Below are 17,382 nucleotides of genomic sequence, written 5' to 3' on the forward strand. Positions count from 1 at the left end.
CAACTTTTGGTGTTTTATTCTCTCTATTTTTTTTTCTTCTCTATGTCATTTACTTCTGCTTTAATCCTTGTTATTTCTTTTCTTCTTCTTGGTTTAGGATTAGTTTGTGGTTCATTTTCTAGCTTCTTCAGTTATTCCATTAGTTCTTTGATTTTAGCTCTTTCTTCCTTTTTAATGTATGAACTTAGAGCTATAAATTTCCTCCTCAATGCCACCTTTGCTGCATCCCATAAGTATTGATATGTTGTGTTCTCATTTTCATTTGTCACTATATATTCAGCAATTTCTCTTCCTATTTCTTCTTTAACCCACTGATTGTTTAGGAGTGTGTTGTTTAACCTCCAGTTATTTGTGAGTTTTCTAAGTCTCTGATGGTTATTGACCTCTAATTATATACCATTGTGATCAGAGAATTTACTTTGAATAATTTCAATCTTTTTAAATTTATTAAAGCTTATTTTCTGTCCCAGAATAAGATCTATTCTGGAGAAAGTTCTTTCAGCACTAAAGAAGAATTGTATCCTGGTGATTTTGGATGTAATGTTCTATATATGTCTGTTAAATCAAATTCATTTGTCAGATTGTTTAGGTTTTCAATTTCCTTTTTGGTCTTCTGTCTGGTTGATCTATCTATAGGAGAGACTGATGTATTTCAGTCTCCCACAATTATTGTGGAAATATATTTTTCTTCCTTCAGTTTTGCCAATGTTTGTGTCATGTGTTTTGGAGCACCTTGATTGGGTGCATAGACATTTAAGATTGTTGTTTATTCTTGTTGAATTGTTCCTTTATTAGTATATAGTGATCTTCTTTGTCTCTTATAATTTCCTTGCATTTGAAGTCCATTTTATCTGAGATTAATATTGCTACTCCTGCTTTCTTTTGGCTGTAGCTTGTATGAAATACTTTTTTCCATTCTTTCACTTTCAATTCCTTTGTGTCCCTGTGTCCGAGATGAGTCTCTTGCAAGCAACATATTGAGGGTTCATATTTTTAATCCACTCTGCCAATCTATATCTTTTCATTGGGAGTTTAATCCATTCATAATCAATGTTATTACTTTGAAGGCATTTCTTGAATCAGCCATCCTATCCTTTGGTTTATGTTTGTCAGACATATTTTCCCCCCGTCTCTCTTTATTTCTTTTTACATTTCCTTACTAAATCTCTTTAGTTCCAAACTCTTCTCTTTACCTCTCTCTCTTTTCTTTGTTTCTCTGCTGGTAGGGCTCCCTTTAGTACCTCAAGTAGGGCAGGTCTCTTGTTAGCAAATTCTCTCAGCATTTGTCTGTGAAGACTTTAAGCTCTCCCTCAAATTTGAAGGAAAGCTTTGCTGGGTAAAGAATTCTTGGTTGGTAATTTTTCTCTTTCACAATTTTAAATATGTCATGTCACTGCCTTCTCACCTCCATGGTGGCCACTGATAGTCACTGCTTAGTCTTATTTTGTTTCCCTTGTAAGTGGTGAATTGCTTCTCTCTTGCTGCTTTCAGAACTTGCTGCTTCTCTTCAGCATTTGACAATCTGATCAGAATGTCTCAGAGTGGATATTTGGATTTATTTTGTTTGAAGTTCATTGGGTATTTATGATTTTCATATTTATGTTGTTTAGAAGTGTTGGGAAGTTTTCCCCAACAATTTCTTTGAATACTCTTCCTAGACCTTTACCCCTCTCTTCCCCTTCTGTAACACTAATGATTCTTTTATTTGTGCACTTTATCTTGTCCTTCCTATCCCTGAGATCTAATCTGATTTTTTCAATTTTTGTCTCCATTCTTTCTTTTGTACTTTCACTTTCCATTCTGCCCTCTTTGAGTTTGCTTATTCTTTCCTCAGCTTCCTCTAATCTAGCACTGTGGGTATCCCATATTCTTTTTAATTTGATCAACAGTTTCTTTTATTTCCATAAGTGCACCTATTTTTTTTATTTACTCTTGCAAATTCTTCTATTTGCTCATCTAGAGTCTTCTTCATGTCCTTTATATCCTGTGCCATGATCTTGTGGTTTGTGATTATGTCTTTGCTTAATTGCTCCAGGTACTGGATCTCCTCTGATTTTTTGATTTGGATGTTTGGGTTACACATATCTTCTGGTTTCTTCATATGCTTTAAAATTTTATGCTGTTTTTGGCCTCTTGGCATTTGCATATCTCTATAGGGTTCTTTTAGAATACACAGGCTTATTTGAAAAATTATCTATAATTTGTCAGAGCTATAGCTTGGTGGGGTGCACTTTCTCTGACTTACCAGCAGATGGGGCCCCCAAGCCACTGATCACCCTCAAGCCAGTTCTCCCCAACTTCATCTATGCAGCAAGTGGGTGTCCAATCTTGTGGGGGTCCAATCAGTGCACCAAATTTCCATGTGTATTTGGTGCAGCCAGTCCTGAAGGTGGGGGTTCTGCCCTGTGCATTTAGAGAGGGAAGGCAGCTTTGAAACTCAAATCTCCCAGCCATTCCTGAAGACTTAAAGCTGTAGCATGATTCCAACCCTTCAGCTCAGACTCCCCACAGTCTCTCTCTGCTGCAGATTGGTGTAGGGCCACTGGGACTTCTGCTTGGGACCTGGCTCCAAGCCATGCACTCCACGGGCCTCTGCTGAGGGAAGACTGCACAATGTCACAGGTGAGCACACTCCCCTAGGGAAGCTCTGGGCCATGGCGCTGTGCAGGGGTGTTCCCAGCCCACTGAGAAGACAGCTGTACGGGGTGTAGTAAATTTCCCCTTCTGCAGACCTCTGCCTTCCTAGCTCCAGGGCAATTAGCTGCAGGTGTGCAAAAGGATATTCTCCACACCAGATGCTGCAGGATGTTCCTGGGGTGTGGAAGGCACTCCCCACCATTCTCAACTGCACAGCTCTCAATCCCAGATCCACAGCAGCTTTTGGGACTTTTAATCCAATAAATCTCAAAATGTCAACCCATGGTTTCTCCTGACCACGGTGTGGCTCCAGTTACCCCAGGAGCCTCACTCACTCGTTTCTTAGTGCAAACTCTTGGTTTCACCAAGTGCACTGTTCCTGTGGATTTAACAGAGCTTGTCCAGCTGGTGCAACACTGGAACTCGTATTCTGGGGCACTTTCTGTCTTTTATTTAGTGTTTTTCACAGAGAAGTATTTTACTCTGTCTCTCCTAATCTACCATCTTGGTCAAGTGAAATTTAACAAGCAGTTAGAGAGCAAATTTCAAAGAATGTTATTGGTTACAGCTCCACAGTTTCAGTTATTTTCTTATTGTGAAATGTAACATATATACAGAAAGGTGATAACTTTCAACATACAATTCAATGAGAAGCTATAGATCAAATTTCAAAGAATGTTATGGGTTACAGTGCCACAATTTCAGTTCTTTCCTTCTAGCTATTTTAATACCCTAGTGACTAAGAATAAAATTATATAAAAATTCAGTATTCATAATCCTTTGTTAAATACTATCTTGTCTGTTGCTGCACCTGCCTCTATTTTAATCACTTTCTCCATCTTCACAGATGTCTAGGCAGTGACCACCATAACTTGTTCATGTTGAAAAGGGGTGTCAACTTCATGAGCAAAAGGGACACATCTAGTTGATGTTCTTGAGGAGGTTGTTGCCTCTCGTTCTGGGGTGTATCTGGCATAGGAACACTCTGAAGGATTCAAGTTTCTGAAAAATAAACTTAGTGAGTGAAAGTGTTCTAGAATCTCAGATAGGGACCATGGTACTCTTGAGGGGTTGGGGGACTACTGTTGATTTGGGCTTGTCATACTGTGGCCATTTGGGATATCCAGCTGAAGCTTGCATAGGAGTAACCTCCAGGAGAGCCTCTCAACTATATTAGAAATCTCTTATCCACTGAAACCTTATTTTGTTACCTTTCTTTTCCCCCTTTTGGCCAAAAAGGCATTCTCAATCCCTTGATGCCAGGGTCAGACTCATTCCTGGGATTCATGTCCCATGTCACCAGAGAGACTCACTCCCCTGGGAGTCATGTCCCACACCAGGAGAGGGTGAATAATTTATTTGCAGAGTTGAGCTTAAAGAGAGGAGGGTCACATCTGAGCAAAACACAGGTTCTCTGGAGGTGACTCCTGGACATAATTATAGGTGGGCTCAGCCTCCCCTTTAAAGTCATAAGTTTCACAGGAGCAATCCTCAAGATCAATGGCTTGACTTATTTAGAAGGAGTCTCCTAACTTCACATAGCATATGTTCTGCCCAAGATAAACAATCAAGGTCTCACATTATCTTCACTTAGCTGTACAATCATCATCACTCTCAACTTAAAACAATTCTTATGAACCAAAACACTGCAAAGCTCTTATAAGCCCTTAATTATTTATCTCTACATTTGTTTGGTAGTAGTAAGGTATTCCTATTAATTATAGTCCCTACTATGCAATAGGTAGTTTATCCATATGCCATTCTGTTGTTAACACTATGTAACAGTGTCATATGTTAGAAGTATATCATGCAAGAACTTATTTATATTTTTAGTGGTAATCTGTGGAACACATGTTTTTAAACAACCCCTTTAAATCATGTTCACCTTCACTGCAGCTCTGATATTTATAATCCCATTAACAAATAATCACCACCTCTATCCATTCCCACACCTTTAAATTCACCCTAATTACCATATCTGAATGTATCAGGTTATCATTCCCCCTTCACTGGCTTCTGTCTATCTCTAGGTTCCCTACATTCTACATTATAAGACACCGATTTTACTTTGTTCAAAGAGTTCATAGCAGGGGTAACAGACAACATTTCTCCTTTTCTGTCTGACTTATTTCACTCAGCATTATATCTTCAGGGTTCATCAGGTTGTCATATGTTTCCTTCCTAATGTTGCATGGTATTCCACCAAAAATATACACAAAAATATACACAACATTTTGTTTATCCACTCATCTGTTGAAGGGCACTTGGATGTGATTCTTTTCAGTTTGGTGATTTTTGTGTCAGCGAGTGGAAATAGTGCCAGACATGGACCTGAAAGTCGTATAAGAAGTGAACTATTTAGAATTGGGCTATAAGATTGCACAGTTAAAGACTCTATAGATGTTATAGAATTTTGAGTTTTATGTTACCTTAGCCTCAAGCTGTTTAATCGTAAAGAATAGAAACTCATTAAAACAAAGCAATTTACTGGAAGGAGTAACATAGCCTCTGAGGGCAAGAGGTAAAACTGGATCTCACAAGGAGCTGGAAAGTTAGGAACCAAGGCTTTCCTCCACCTCTGGGTCTCTTATTTACACTTCTCTGCACATCTGCTCTGCATTTCTTCCTTTTCTTTCAGGATAGACTCTGCATTGGGGAACATTTGGTGGACGATGGGCTTCCTCAGCCCTAAAACATCCTTCTAGTTGGTGCCCACTCCTGACTGACTTCTAGTCTTGGTCCCAGTTCCAGATTCCAGGCATAGAAAACCTTCCTGGGCTGTCTTGGTTCAAGTCTCCATTCTTGGTCCTGTCATTGTGGCAAGGAAAGGAGGTTCTTGTTTGTATGTGAACCTGAGGGCTAGACTCACACCTTCAGTACTGTTCTAGTTTGCTAATGCTGCTAGAAACCAGAGATGGATTGGCTTTTATAAAAGGGGGTTTATTTGATTACACAGTGTCAGTCTTAAGGCCATAAAGTGTCCAAGGTAACACATCAGTAATCGGGTACCTTCACTGGAGGATGGCCAATGGTGCCCAGGGAACCTCTGTTAGCTGGGAAGGCACGTGGCTGGTGTCTGCTCCAAAGCTCTGGTTTCAAAATGGCTTTCTCACAGGATGTTCCTCTCTAGGCTGCAGTTCCTCAAAAATATCACTCTTAGTTGCACTTGGGATATTTGTCCTCTCTCAGATTCTCTGGAGCAAGAGTCTGCTTTCAACAGCCATCTTCAAACTGTCTCTCATCTGCAGCTCCTGTGCTTTCTTCAAAGTGTCCTTCTTGGCTGTAGCTCCTTTTCAAAATGTCACTCACAGCTGCACTGAATTCTCCCTGTCCATCAGCTCATTTATATGGTTCCAGTGACTCAACTTAGACCCACCCTGAATGGAAATCATCCAATCAGAGCCACCACCCACAGCTGGGTGGGGTGCATTCCAAAGAAACACTCAAAGAATTACAATCTAATCAACACTGATAATGTCTGCCCACACAAGGTTACATCAAAGACAATGGCATTTGGGGGACACAATACATTCAAACTGGCACAAGTACAATTCAAGGGATGGGAATTCCCAGAGGAAAAGGGGTAGGAGGGCACGTGGACACTTTACGTGAGTTGCCAATGATGGGACAAGCACTCGAGTGAAACCAGCATCCTTCACACTGTGCAACCTCACTTCATGATCTGCACAATCCAGGCTGTGCAACAGAATCAGAATCAGAATACTTTTTTTAAATTTGTAAATATGTTAATTTTTATTTGACCTTTGAATTTTTTTTTCTCTTTTTAAAAATGTTTTATTTATGTACCATACAATCCATCCAAAATGTACAATCAGTGACTACCATTAGAATCAGAGTTGTGCATTCAACACCACAATCAATTTTGGAACAATTATATTATTCCAAAAAGAAAAATCTCATACCTCTTATAGCATCCTTTTATTTACATTTATCATTGGTGTGGTACCTTTGTTATAAATGCTGAGGTATATTAAAATATTAATTTTATCTATAGTCAATAGTTTGCATTAGGTGTATTTTTCCTATATACTACCTTATTATTAATCTCTTGTAATGGTGAAATACATTTGTTCTAGCTCATGGAAGAACAGTCTTATATTTGTAATATTAACCACATTTTCATCCCCAGCAGGTTTCACTCTGTTACACAGTCCCATTTTTCATCCTCAAGCTTTTACCAATTTTTTTCTAATGTTTTGTGTGTAAAGTCTAAGAAACCATTACCTAACACAAGGTCCTGATATGCTTCCTTAAATTTTCTTCTTGCAGTGAAGTTTCTGTTTCTTGTATTAAGCTCTTTGATCCATTTTGAGTTATTTTTGCATATTGTGTGAGGTAGGGATCGCCTTTATTCTTTTGCATATGGACATTCAGTTGTCCGAGCACCATTTGCTGAAGAGACTATTGTTTCCCAATTGGGTTCACTTAGCACCTTGTCAAATGCAGTTGACCATAAACATGAGGGTTGATTTCTGAGTTCACAGTTCAACTTCATGTATATTGTTGTGCCGGCCTCAATTACTGAGGCTTTGAAATAGTTTTCAAGATGGGGAAGTGTATGTCCTCCAACTTCATTTCTTCTTTATCAAGATGGATCACACTGCACCATGGTGTATAATTATTTTCATGAGCTGCTGGATTTTGTTTGCTAGTATTTTGTGGCAGATTTTTGCATCTATAGTCATAGGGTATATTGGTCTGTAATTTTATTCTCTTGTGATATGTTTCTCTGGCTTTTGTAGGAGGGTGATGTTGGTCTCATAGAATGAGATAGGGAGTGTTCCCTCTTCAATTTTTTTTAAAGATTTTGAGCAGGATTGGTGTTAATTCTCTGAATGTTTGGTTAATCAAACTGTGAATCCATCTGGTCCTGGGATCTCAATATTTTAAAGTGTTAATTCTGAGATTTAGTCCTTGACCTGTTGGTGCCCTGGGTTTGCATCTAGCTAGTGTTATGACAGGGATTTCCTTCTGTCAGTGCCAAGACCTAACAAAAGCAAACAAACCAAAGCAAAAAGCACCTTTCACAGTCTGAAAATTGGCCCTGCTTTGGCTGGAGGTTTCCGTTAGAGCTCAGTCCTTCTATCAAGAAGATCGTCCTGAGGTGAATGTCAAGTGCAGAGTCCTCGCTGCATCATATGTGCCTGCACGGAGCCCTGGGTCCTGCTTCCTGGAGGCCTTAGGAATCGCCCTCTGGACAGTTTATGGAATCTCAAATGAATGCCCCCTGCACTCTCTATGAAATGGAATCTCACTCTCTGCTGGGTGATCTCTTGTGGGACTTACCGCAGGTGGCCCTTTACCCCAGGCCATTTTGACTTAACTATTTTTATACTACTTTGAGGACTACAAGAGGCTTCTCTGCCTTCAGGACAAATTCAGTTTTCCAGACGTCCTCCCAGCAGACTGACCCCAACACAGTCATGTTGACACACAAGCACCCCAGTTTGTGCGTGGGGGTTGCGGTGCTCCCTGTGGAACAAGGCCAGAGACCCACAGAGGGGGCACAGGCTGGGCCCCCACACTCCTGGGAGGGGCTGCGGGAGGGGCAAGCAAGAGCAACACAGATTCAGCCTTCTGTTTTTCAGGCTGCTTTTTCTTGATTCAGCACTTCCCCAGTTACTAAAACTCTTTACTCATTTTCTGGAATGTTGAGGAAGATGGCTCTGACAGTTTTTGCTACTTGTTTAAAGGTTCTGTATGGGGACAGCCCACTGGAGATTCTTTCCACCACCGTAGTCACTGGACGTCTTCCGTCTAACCCTTGTGTTGTAATTTTCCTCTCAAGCTTTGTGCTCTTGCTGGTCCAGGTCAGTGAGCAGAGATGCCCCAGGGTATCCCCACCAAGATGGGGTCAGAGTTCAGCACCCACTTCATCAGAAACTCGATGTCTCTGCCCCAGGAAGCATTTGTGGTTCTGCTCCTGCAACCACTCGAGCTGTGAACCACTTCCCTAAGGAACCCACACTGGTCTCTGGACTCTACTTGCTGTGGTTCCTCCTCCATTTCAGGAACTTTCATTTGTCTTTTTCTGCATTTAATGGTGGCTACATCCTTCAGAAATATTATAAGTTGCATTTCTTGGAATCTGGGGTAGATGGAACCTCTTGAGGGGGCACATCGACCTTCTACCTTGACTGTAGAGTTTGACACCTGATACTGTTATGGCCCCGAGCCCACAAACTTTAATCTGCCCTGGAAATTAGCATGGACCGAGCTCCTTCCATATCACAGGAACCACTGACTTCCACAACCCCTCTGAGAACAGGGAGTCACCATTTGCATGATCCAAATAAGGAGAGTGAGGACAGAGAAGGGAGGTGACAGTTGAAGGTCTGTTGTGGTTTGCTAATGCTGCCCTTTTGGGAAACACCATAAACGGATTGGCTTTTATAAAAGAGGGTTTATTTGGTTACAAAGTTATAGTCCTAAGGGCATAAAGTGTCTAAGGTAAGGGGGCATCTTCGCTGGAGGATGGCCAATGGCGTCCGGAAAACCTCTGTTAGCTGGGAAGGCACGTGGCTGGCATCTGCTCCAGAGTTCTGGTTTCAGAATGGCTTTCTCCCAGGACGTTCCTCTCTAGGCTGCAGCTCCTCAAAAATGTCACTCTTAGTTGCTCTTGGGTCATTTGTCCTCTCTTAGCTTCTCTGGAGCAAAAGTCTGCTTTCAAAGGCTGTCTCCAAAATCTCTCTGTAAGCTGCAGCTCCTCTCTCAGCTCCTGTGTGTTCTTCAAAGTGTCTCTCTTGGCTGCAGCAAGCTCGTTCCTCCTGTCTGAGCTTTGATAGCGCTTTAGTAAACTAATCAAGGCCCAGGCTGAATGGGCAGGGCCACACCTCCATGAAAATTATCCAATCAGAGTTATCACCCACAGTTGGGTAGGTCACATCACTATGGAAACACTCAAAGAATTACAATCTAATCAACACTAATACCTCTGCCCACACAACACTGCATCAAAGATAATGGCATTTGGGGGACATAATACATTCAAACTGGCACAAAGTAACCCAACCAGAGGCGGATAGGTCAGGAATTCAACAAAAAACAACTTTTCCCCAAAACCAGAGCTCTAACCCGATTCATGGATGAACAATGCTTGAAGACAGAGTCTGAGGATGCGGAGGAGAGCTCTACCCAAGGAAATAACGGTCACAGAGTAGCCAGGAATGACTCAGAAGTTTGTTGTCATGGGAATGGGGGAAGATGCTGTTCCAGAGAAATAAGGGAAGGCCGTGATGGGGAGTGTTCAGAAGAAAGAAAACCCAGAATCTGTGGTCATGGGAAGAGACTTGTATCTTCTTCCATTTCCTATATTTCTCCTTTACACTCACTGCCGCAATGTAACTCAACTTTAACTGCAAGGTTAGTTGTGAAATGTGTGTCTCTTCCGATCCCCATTCTGCAGAGAAGAATCCACATCTCACTGAAGCATCTCCAGGGGCTGGTATGACGACAGCCAATGGCGAGGACCCAAGAGCAACTTTCAGTGGGCAGGCTAAGGAGGAAGGAGACCCACGGGGGAGGTTCTGACAGGGAGGGATGTGCCCTCATCAACCTTGGCCTTGAGGGCAGGACCCAGGATGGCACTGGGTCTATTTGGCTGCTACGTCCTGGACCCTGGAGATGAGGACAGAGCAGGCAGAGAGTATCTGGGGTTGGGGAAGACCCCATTTCACATGAAATTTCTAGACAGGGCCTGGGGCTCTCAGCCCCACCCTGGGGAAACAGGAACCAGCCTCCTGGGGAGGGGCAGTTCCCCTTTCTGTGGGGCTGCTGTGACAACCCAGTGACGGGTAGGATCAGCCTCCCAGCGGCCACGTCCTGTGTCTGTCTGTCCTGCCAGGCACTGAGGTCTCATCCAGCTCAGCTGGACCCAGTGGGAGGAGACGCCATGAACCCCACCCTCATGGCCCTGCTCTGTCTCGGTGAGATCTGAGAGGGGAGGAGAAGCCCCAGCCTGGGAGGGGTCCCACCCACAGCCAGGCCGTGATCTACTAGGAGATCCTGGGGCTTGGGGATTCAAGGTGAGCAGAGGATGTGCTCATGCTTCAGGGTGCAAATCTCTCACGTGGACTCTCTTCTAGGGCTGAGTTATAGACAGAGGATCCAAGTGCAGGCGGGTGAGTTGACCCCAGAATTTTCAACCTCCTTGATCTGGGGTAACAGTGACAAATCTGGCAGGAGCCTTGGAGCTGAGGGTCGGGGAACAAAGTTAATGAAAAATTCGCTTAAAGACAAACTTTGATTCCCTTCCAGGGAACCTCCCGAAACCCACTATCTGGGCTGAGCCAGGCTCTGTGATCTCCCAGGGGAGGCCCGTGGCCATCTGGTGTCAGGGGACCCTGGAGGCCAAGGAGTACCGTCTGGAGAGAGAGGGAAGCCCAGAATCCTGGGATAGACAGAACTCACAGGAGCCCAGGGACAAAGTCAAGTTCTTCACCCCACACATGACAGAGGACTATGCAGGGCGATATTTCTGCTACTATCGCAGCGCCACTGACTGGTCAGCACGCAGTGACTTCCTGGAGCTGGTGGTGACAACAGGTAAGAGGACACTCGGGGGTCCCAGCCTCAGGCTCTGCCCCAGGAGGGGTGTCTGCCCTCAGGGGGTGTCTCCTCTCACAGCCCACCTGGGGAAATGGGGAGGTGAGGGCCCCACTTTATGCAGCTCCTCCTCCTCTCCTAGGATCCTACAGCAAACCAACCCTCTCCGCCTGGCCAAGCCCTGTGGTGACCGCAGGAGGAAACGTGACCCTCCAGTGTGGCTCATGGAGGGGATATGAAGGGTTTCTTCTGTCTGAGGAAGGAGAACACGAGGGCTCCTGGACACTGGACACACAGCCACACTCCAATGGGGAGACCCAGGCCCTGTTCCCCATGAGCTCCAGCCACAGGGGGACGTTCAGGTGCTTTGGCTACTACAGGAACAGACCCCACGTGTGGTCAGAACCCAGTGACCCCCTGGAGCTCCTGGTCTCAGGTGAGGAAGCCCCGTCCCTGCCCCATAAAGTCTTCAGGGCCCAGACGGGCTAAGGGGAGTCTTGTCCTCAGGGAGCCCCGGGTGGGAGGATGGGAGAGGGGAGCCCAGGGCTCCAGAGACACAGAGTGTGGGAGACACTAGACCTGGAGCCCTGGGCGAGGCGGGAGGTGCTTGGAGGACCGTTCCCTGCAGTGCACGGTGTCTCCCCAGGTGTGTCCAGGAAGCCGTCCCTCCTGGACCAGCCAGTCCCCATCATAAATTTGGGACAGAACCTGACCCTCCAGTGTTGCTCTGACGTCAGCTACGACAGATTCGCTCTGTACAAGGAGGGGGCTCATGACCTCACCCAGCGCCTCGGCCGGCAGCCCCAGGGGTGGCTCTCTCAGGCCAAATTCCCCCTCGTCCATGTGAGCAGCACCCACGGGGGCAGGTACAGATGCTACGGTGGACACAACCTCTCCTCCAGGTGGTCGGCCCCCAGTGAGCCCCTGGACATCCTGGTTGTGGGTGAGGAGCCCCTGCCCAGCCCCATGTCCAAATGGTCTGCTCAGGACACTGGGCCCAGAGTCACCCAGTGGGGGGGTCGTCCAGGGAGACAGGGTCCTGGAGCAGAGAGTGAGACGGGGGCAGTACCCAAGGAGAGGGGGTGAGACAGGGGAGCGAGGGACAGTGACAGAGCCCACACAGAGGCCTAGGGGTGCTGAAAGGGGGGCCACTGACTGAGAGATCCTGGAGGGGGTGGGGGCACCCTCAGCTCCAGTTCCAGAGGTCTGGGGAGGGGGCGGCTCCCCCCACCCTACAGGCCTCTCCTCTCCTAGGGCTGTATGAGAAACCCTCCCTCTTGGCCCAGCCGGGACCCTCAGTCTCAACGGGACACAACGTGACCCTGCAGTGTCACTCGGAGACGCGGTTTGACACTTTCCATCTGGCCAAGGAGGGGTCGGGAGCCCCACCCCTGCGCCTTCCTGCGCTCAACACGGCTGGGACCTTCCAGGCCGACTTCACCATGAGCTCTGTGATCTCAGCCCCCGGGGACACCTACAGGTGCTACGGCTCACGCAGTTCCAACCCCTACCTGTTGTCTCAGCCCAGTGCCCCCCTGGAGCTCGTGGTCTCAGGTGAGGAGCCCCTGCCCCTGTACCCTCTGTGAATGATGGTCAGTTCCGGGCCCAGAGGAGCTCACAGACACATTGGGATGAGGGGAGCACAGAGTGAGGTTCTGCAAAGCAAGACCCATCCCATCCAAGGGTGGGCATAGTCTGGGGCCCCCAACCCCTGGGACATCCCACTCCTGAGGAATCAGACAGGGCTGCAGTAGAGAGAGGGAAGGAACAAGGCTTGGGGGAGAACAGCAGGAAGCACAACTGGACTGAGAGGAGAAGGCAGAGACCCCACACCCACTCACCTGCTCATGTCTCCATCTCAGCATCAGAACCTCTGGGGTCCCAGCCCCTCTCCACCAGGTCCTGACCCCATGTGTCACCCCCAGGCCTGAGCCAAGCTCTAAACTCATCTCAGTCCAATTTCCAACACTCAGGGATGGTCTGTTCCCAGAGGAGGGTGGACAATAAGAGCAAGGGACACATGGTTCCCAGGGTCTCCGAGATGGTCAGTTGTGACCTCTTTGCTGGGCAGAGAAGGAGACGTCCGAGGGCTAAGGCAGAAGGAGGGACCTAGGATGGCGGGTGGAGAGGGGCATGGTCTGTCCTCAGCCTCCCCGTCCAGAGGGTCCAGCCCAGGAAGAGGTAACAAGGGGGGTGCTTGGTCCAGGGGTCCCTGTGGGGACTATCCCCTGGAGGCTGGAGCTGAGTCTGCATTGCCTCAGCTCCTCCTTGGGCATGTCGTGTTCTGACTTTTCTCTTCTCATATTATTGTCCATTAATTTAGTCATCCTTCATTCCTACAAAGATTTAAATTTTACCTGTAGCAGACACTGCATTCCCCTATGGAATGATTTCAATGCATCTATGGCTTCTGTCTGCTTGGATGACAGGATCTGGGTGTGCCAATCCCTCTCCATTTCTCTTCTTTCCACTTTTTTCCCAAATTTTTCTTGCAGATTTTTAACGTACACATTTACAAATTGAATTGAATTACTTGGACTTTAGATTTTAAAATAAGTTTATTTATATCTTTATTATTAGGAAAAGATTCAATTCATACATTTGTTATGGAGAATTAGCTTCTAAATATTACCTTGCCTTATCAAAGCTGTTTTTCAAATGGTATTTATTATTAAAATGGGGAAACATTTTGAAGTTTTATTCCTTAATATCATGCACATTCACAGTTAAGTTTTAGAATTGTTTCAACAAATTTAATATTGTATAAATAACATCATTCTTTGCTCCTTTATTATTTTGTAAATAATAACTAAATGTTCATGACAAAGCTGTACCTGTGAGTATATTAATTTTATTCTCTTTCTTTATCATCCTACTTCATAAGGTCTTTGGTTCAACAGTTTTTCCATTGATCTCTTGTAATTCACTGTTAAAATTACATCAACCAAAAGAAAATGGAAATTTGGCTTCTTTGTTTCCAAATTGTGTACCTTTTTCTCTCATTTCAAATATTATATGATAATACTGATGGAGTAAAATGTCCTGAACTTTGCTTTAATAAATCAGCTTCACTATTGGTCCACATTATTTTAAGGGAAAAGATTGAAAATTTATATTTTATAGCTATAGTAATATTGATCTATGCATTTCAATATGGCTTCCTGTTACATTAGAGTTCTATTGGGAATGGTTTCTTTTCCTAAAAGTTTTACATTTTCTGATGAATGAATTTTTCTTTGATTTACTGTCACAGTGACAAACATCAACAAGGCTTCTTGATACCAAACATTTGGATATTAATGCAACTGAATTGTACTTATTGTTCACTTGTATTTTTGGAAATTTTATGAGCTGATATCTTTAGAGTTTTTCATGGATCTTTATAATTAGCATTTTTCTATTTTTTTTTTTTTTTGCTATTTTTATGTGGTTTTCATATCAAAGCTGGGTATAATAGGTTGTGAAAATTTCCTATTTTTTTTTATTCTCAAAGTCTTTGAAATGCCACTGATTTCACTGTTTCTAAGAGGACAGGCTCTCTCCTCTGTTCTGTCATCCCTGGCCTGGCTGCTATGGACAAGTGCCCCTTCTCTTCAGACCCTTCCCCTCTGCACACAGACTCTTCCTTACTGAACAGCAGCCTTAGACCTTCCCCGGGCATCTGGTATACCTGCCGCCTGTGCCACAATGTGCCTGGGTCTTCAAGTGACTCCTGCTCTGGCTCCCTCCCCTATTTCAAGAGCAGCTTAAATGTCATCTGCACATGGGACCTTCACTCATGACACTGATGAGAACACACCTGCATCCACCTTACCCATTATACTTCAAATAATTAATCAAACATGTAGTAGATATAGAAAATTGATAGGTAAATAGATAGACATATAAATGACAGAGAGAGAAAGAGATAGGCCAACAGATGGAGAGGAAAAATGGATAGACAGACACATGCATGTACATGTGTGAGTATAAATCTACATATTTGGGAATATACATTCATCTAACATATTTTTCATCTGTGTGTTTGCATATTTATTATTGGCTTACCCAACTGAATTCAGATGCTAAGAAAGCAGAAATTCTGCCTTTATGGCATTGACTTAAAACCACCATTTATAAGAAAGTATAAAGGCATATCTATGTGTGTGTATATGTTTCTATATTCATATGTGTGTATATATGAATATAAATATATATGCATATCCAGTTGTATGTTTTCCTAACTATATGACAGAATAATTTATGAAAGAATAAATGAATTAAAACAGTTGATAAAGATTAAAATGGTGACCCAAAGATGTGGAGGGGAGTTTGCCAAAGTAGGGTGAAGGGGATGAAACCCCAGATGTTCTCTGTTTTGGGATCCAGACACTGCAAACCATCTGTCAGGATCATCCATGGACGCTGCATCCTCAGCAGTTGAATAAGTGAAATTTTTATCTTCAAGACATTCAGCTTACTTTGCTCTGTGTGGCAGACCAAATAGAGCATATACAGAAGTTCAATTATTTCTGGTTTCGTGAGAAAATTCCTAGTGCTCTCACTAAGGCTGAGTTCATGGGGCATGTTCCTCTGTGACTCATAGACCAAATTTGAATTCAAAGTTCACAGAAGGCCTAGAAGAGCCAAATGAGGAAATCATAAGGAACCCAGCTACAGCAGGGGAAAAGCTTATTAGGAAACCACACAAGTCACTTTGTGGGAAGGAAAGGGTGTAAGAATGCAAGATCTGGGGAACAAGTTCTCTTCACCATCTCTCTTACGCCCACCTTTGTTGTTTTCAGAAGCTCTTGATCCCATCAGCCAACCACAAACTAAGCCAGGCTCCAAGAGTGCTGAGAAGGGGAAATTCTCATGGGGTGGGGACACACAGGCACATGACTTGTCAAGGGGAGGTGGGTGTCCTGGATGGACATGAGAGCTCCTGAGGTGATTTCAGCCTGCCCTAACATTTGTAACCTCTTGGTCCATAATTCCTAGGTTCAGCTCCGCAAGATTACACAGTGGAGAATCTCATCCGAATGGGCATGGCTGGATTGATCCTGGTGGTACTTGGGGTGCTGCTATTTCAGGCTTGGCATAGCCAGGGAAGGCCCCAAGACACAATGAAGACATAATACAAGAAGGACAAATACACCATTCACAGTGGGAGAGTCTTAAACAGTCTGTGAGATATCCAGTGATTCTGGAGGAAAACTATGAACTGTCTGCTGAGAATCTCATAGGGGAGTATGCATCATTGGGGTGCAGATACAATATCTGGAGTGTTCCCTGTAGAGGACTCTTCCACCATTAAACTGTGTGCTTTCCATTTACCGTTGTTGACTTCCGTTGACTGGATCCCCTTCCATCCTCATCCCCAGTACATCAGGCTACATCCCACATGGCAGGTTGGGGTCCCCAACTCAATAAGCCTTCATGCTGGCCAACTTTCAGGTAATACACTTTTCTTTATTTTGAATTGAAACATCCCATGATTTGAACTACTGATTCCTCATCTCATCAGCTGACATCATGTAACCTGGTTGCAATAACTGAATGAATAAGCTAAAGGCAGAGTCCAGCCTGGACAAGATACATCCAAAATAATTCCCTAACACTCTCTGTGGTCCCCACAAACCCTACACTCTGCATCAGATGCCACCTGGAGTAGTTTCCCCAAAATATCATCACTTGGAATGAACACACTTTGTACTTCAATAGACTGCCCAGTGGCATGATTAATAGCTCTCTAAAAATACTCTTTGAAAACAGCCTTGATTGTGGTATTTGTCAATTTCTGTGGTGTAAATGCTCCTTTCATGGTGTGCCAGTTTCAATGTATTATGTCCCCCCAAATGCCATTATCTTTGATGTAATCTTTTGTGGTCAGACATATCAGTGTTGATTAGATTGTAATTCTGTGAGTGTTTCCATGGAGATGTGACCCACCCAACTGTGGGTGATGACTCTGATTGGATAGTTTCCATGGAGGTGTGACCACACCCATTCAGGGTGGGTCTAAATTCAATCACTGGAGCACTCCATAAGCTCAGACAGGAGCAAGCTTGCTATAGCCAAGAGGGACACTTTGAAGAAAGCACAGAAGCTACAGATGAGAGACAGTTTGAAGACAGCCGTTGAAAGCAGATTCTTGCTCCAGAGAAGCTAAGAGAGGAAAAATGCCCCAAGAGCACCTGA

General features: G+C 44.4%; 1 protein-coding gene across 1 annotated transcript; it reads left to right on the top strand.

Moving 5' to 3' along the window:
• The first annotated feature begins 9,547 nt into the window (after nt 1–9,547).
• On the top strand, nt 9,548–16,513 carry LOC119521064 (leukocyte immunoglobulin-like receptor subfamily A member 6). The gene is made up of 7 exons (XM_037819077.1): nt 9,548–10,120; nt 10,743–10,778; nt 10,915–11,202; nt 11,345–11,638; nt 11,849–12,145; nt 12,457–12,756; nt 16,183–16,513. Exons 1-7 carry the CDS (start codon nt 10,033–10,035, stop codon nt 16,317–16,319), a joined length of 1,440 nt encoding a protein of 479 aa, XP_037675005.1. The 5' UTR covers nt 9,548–10,032; the 3' UTR covers nt 16,320–16,513.
• Nucleotides 16,514–17,382: the final 869 nt, after the last annotated feature.

Source organism: Choloepus didactylus, chromosome 27 (assembly GCF_015220235.1).
Source record: "Choloepus didactylus isolate mChoDid1 chromosome 27, mChoDid1.pri, whole genome shotgun sequence".
Lineage (NCBI taxonomy): Eukaryota > Metazoa > Chordata > Mammalia > Pilosa > Megalonychidae > Choloepus > Choloepus didactylus.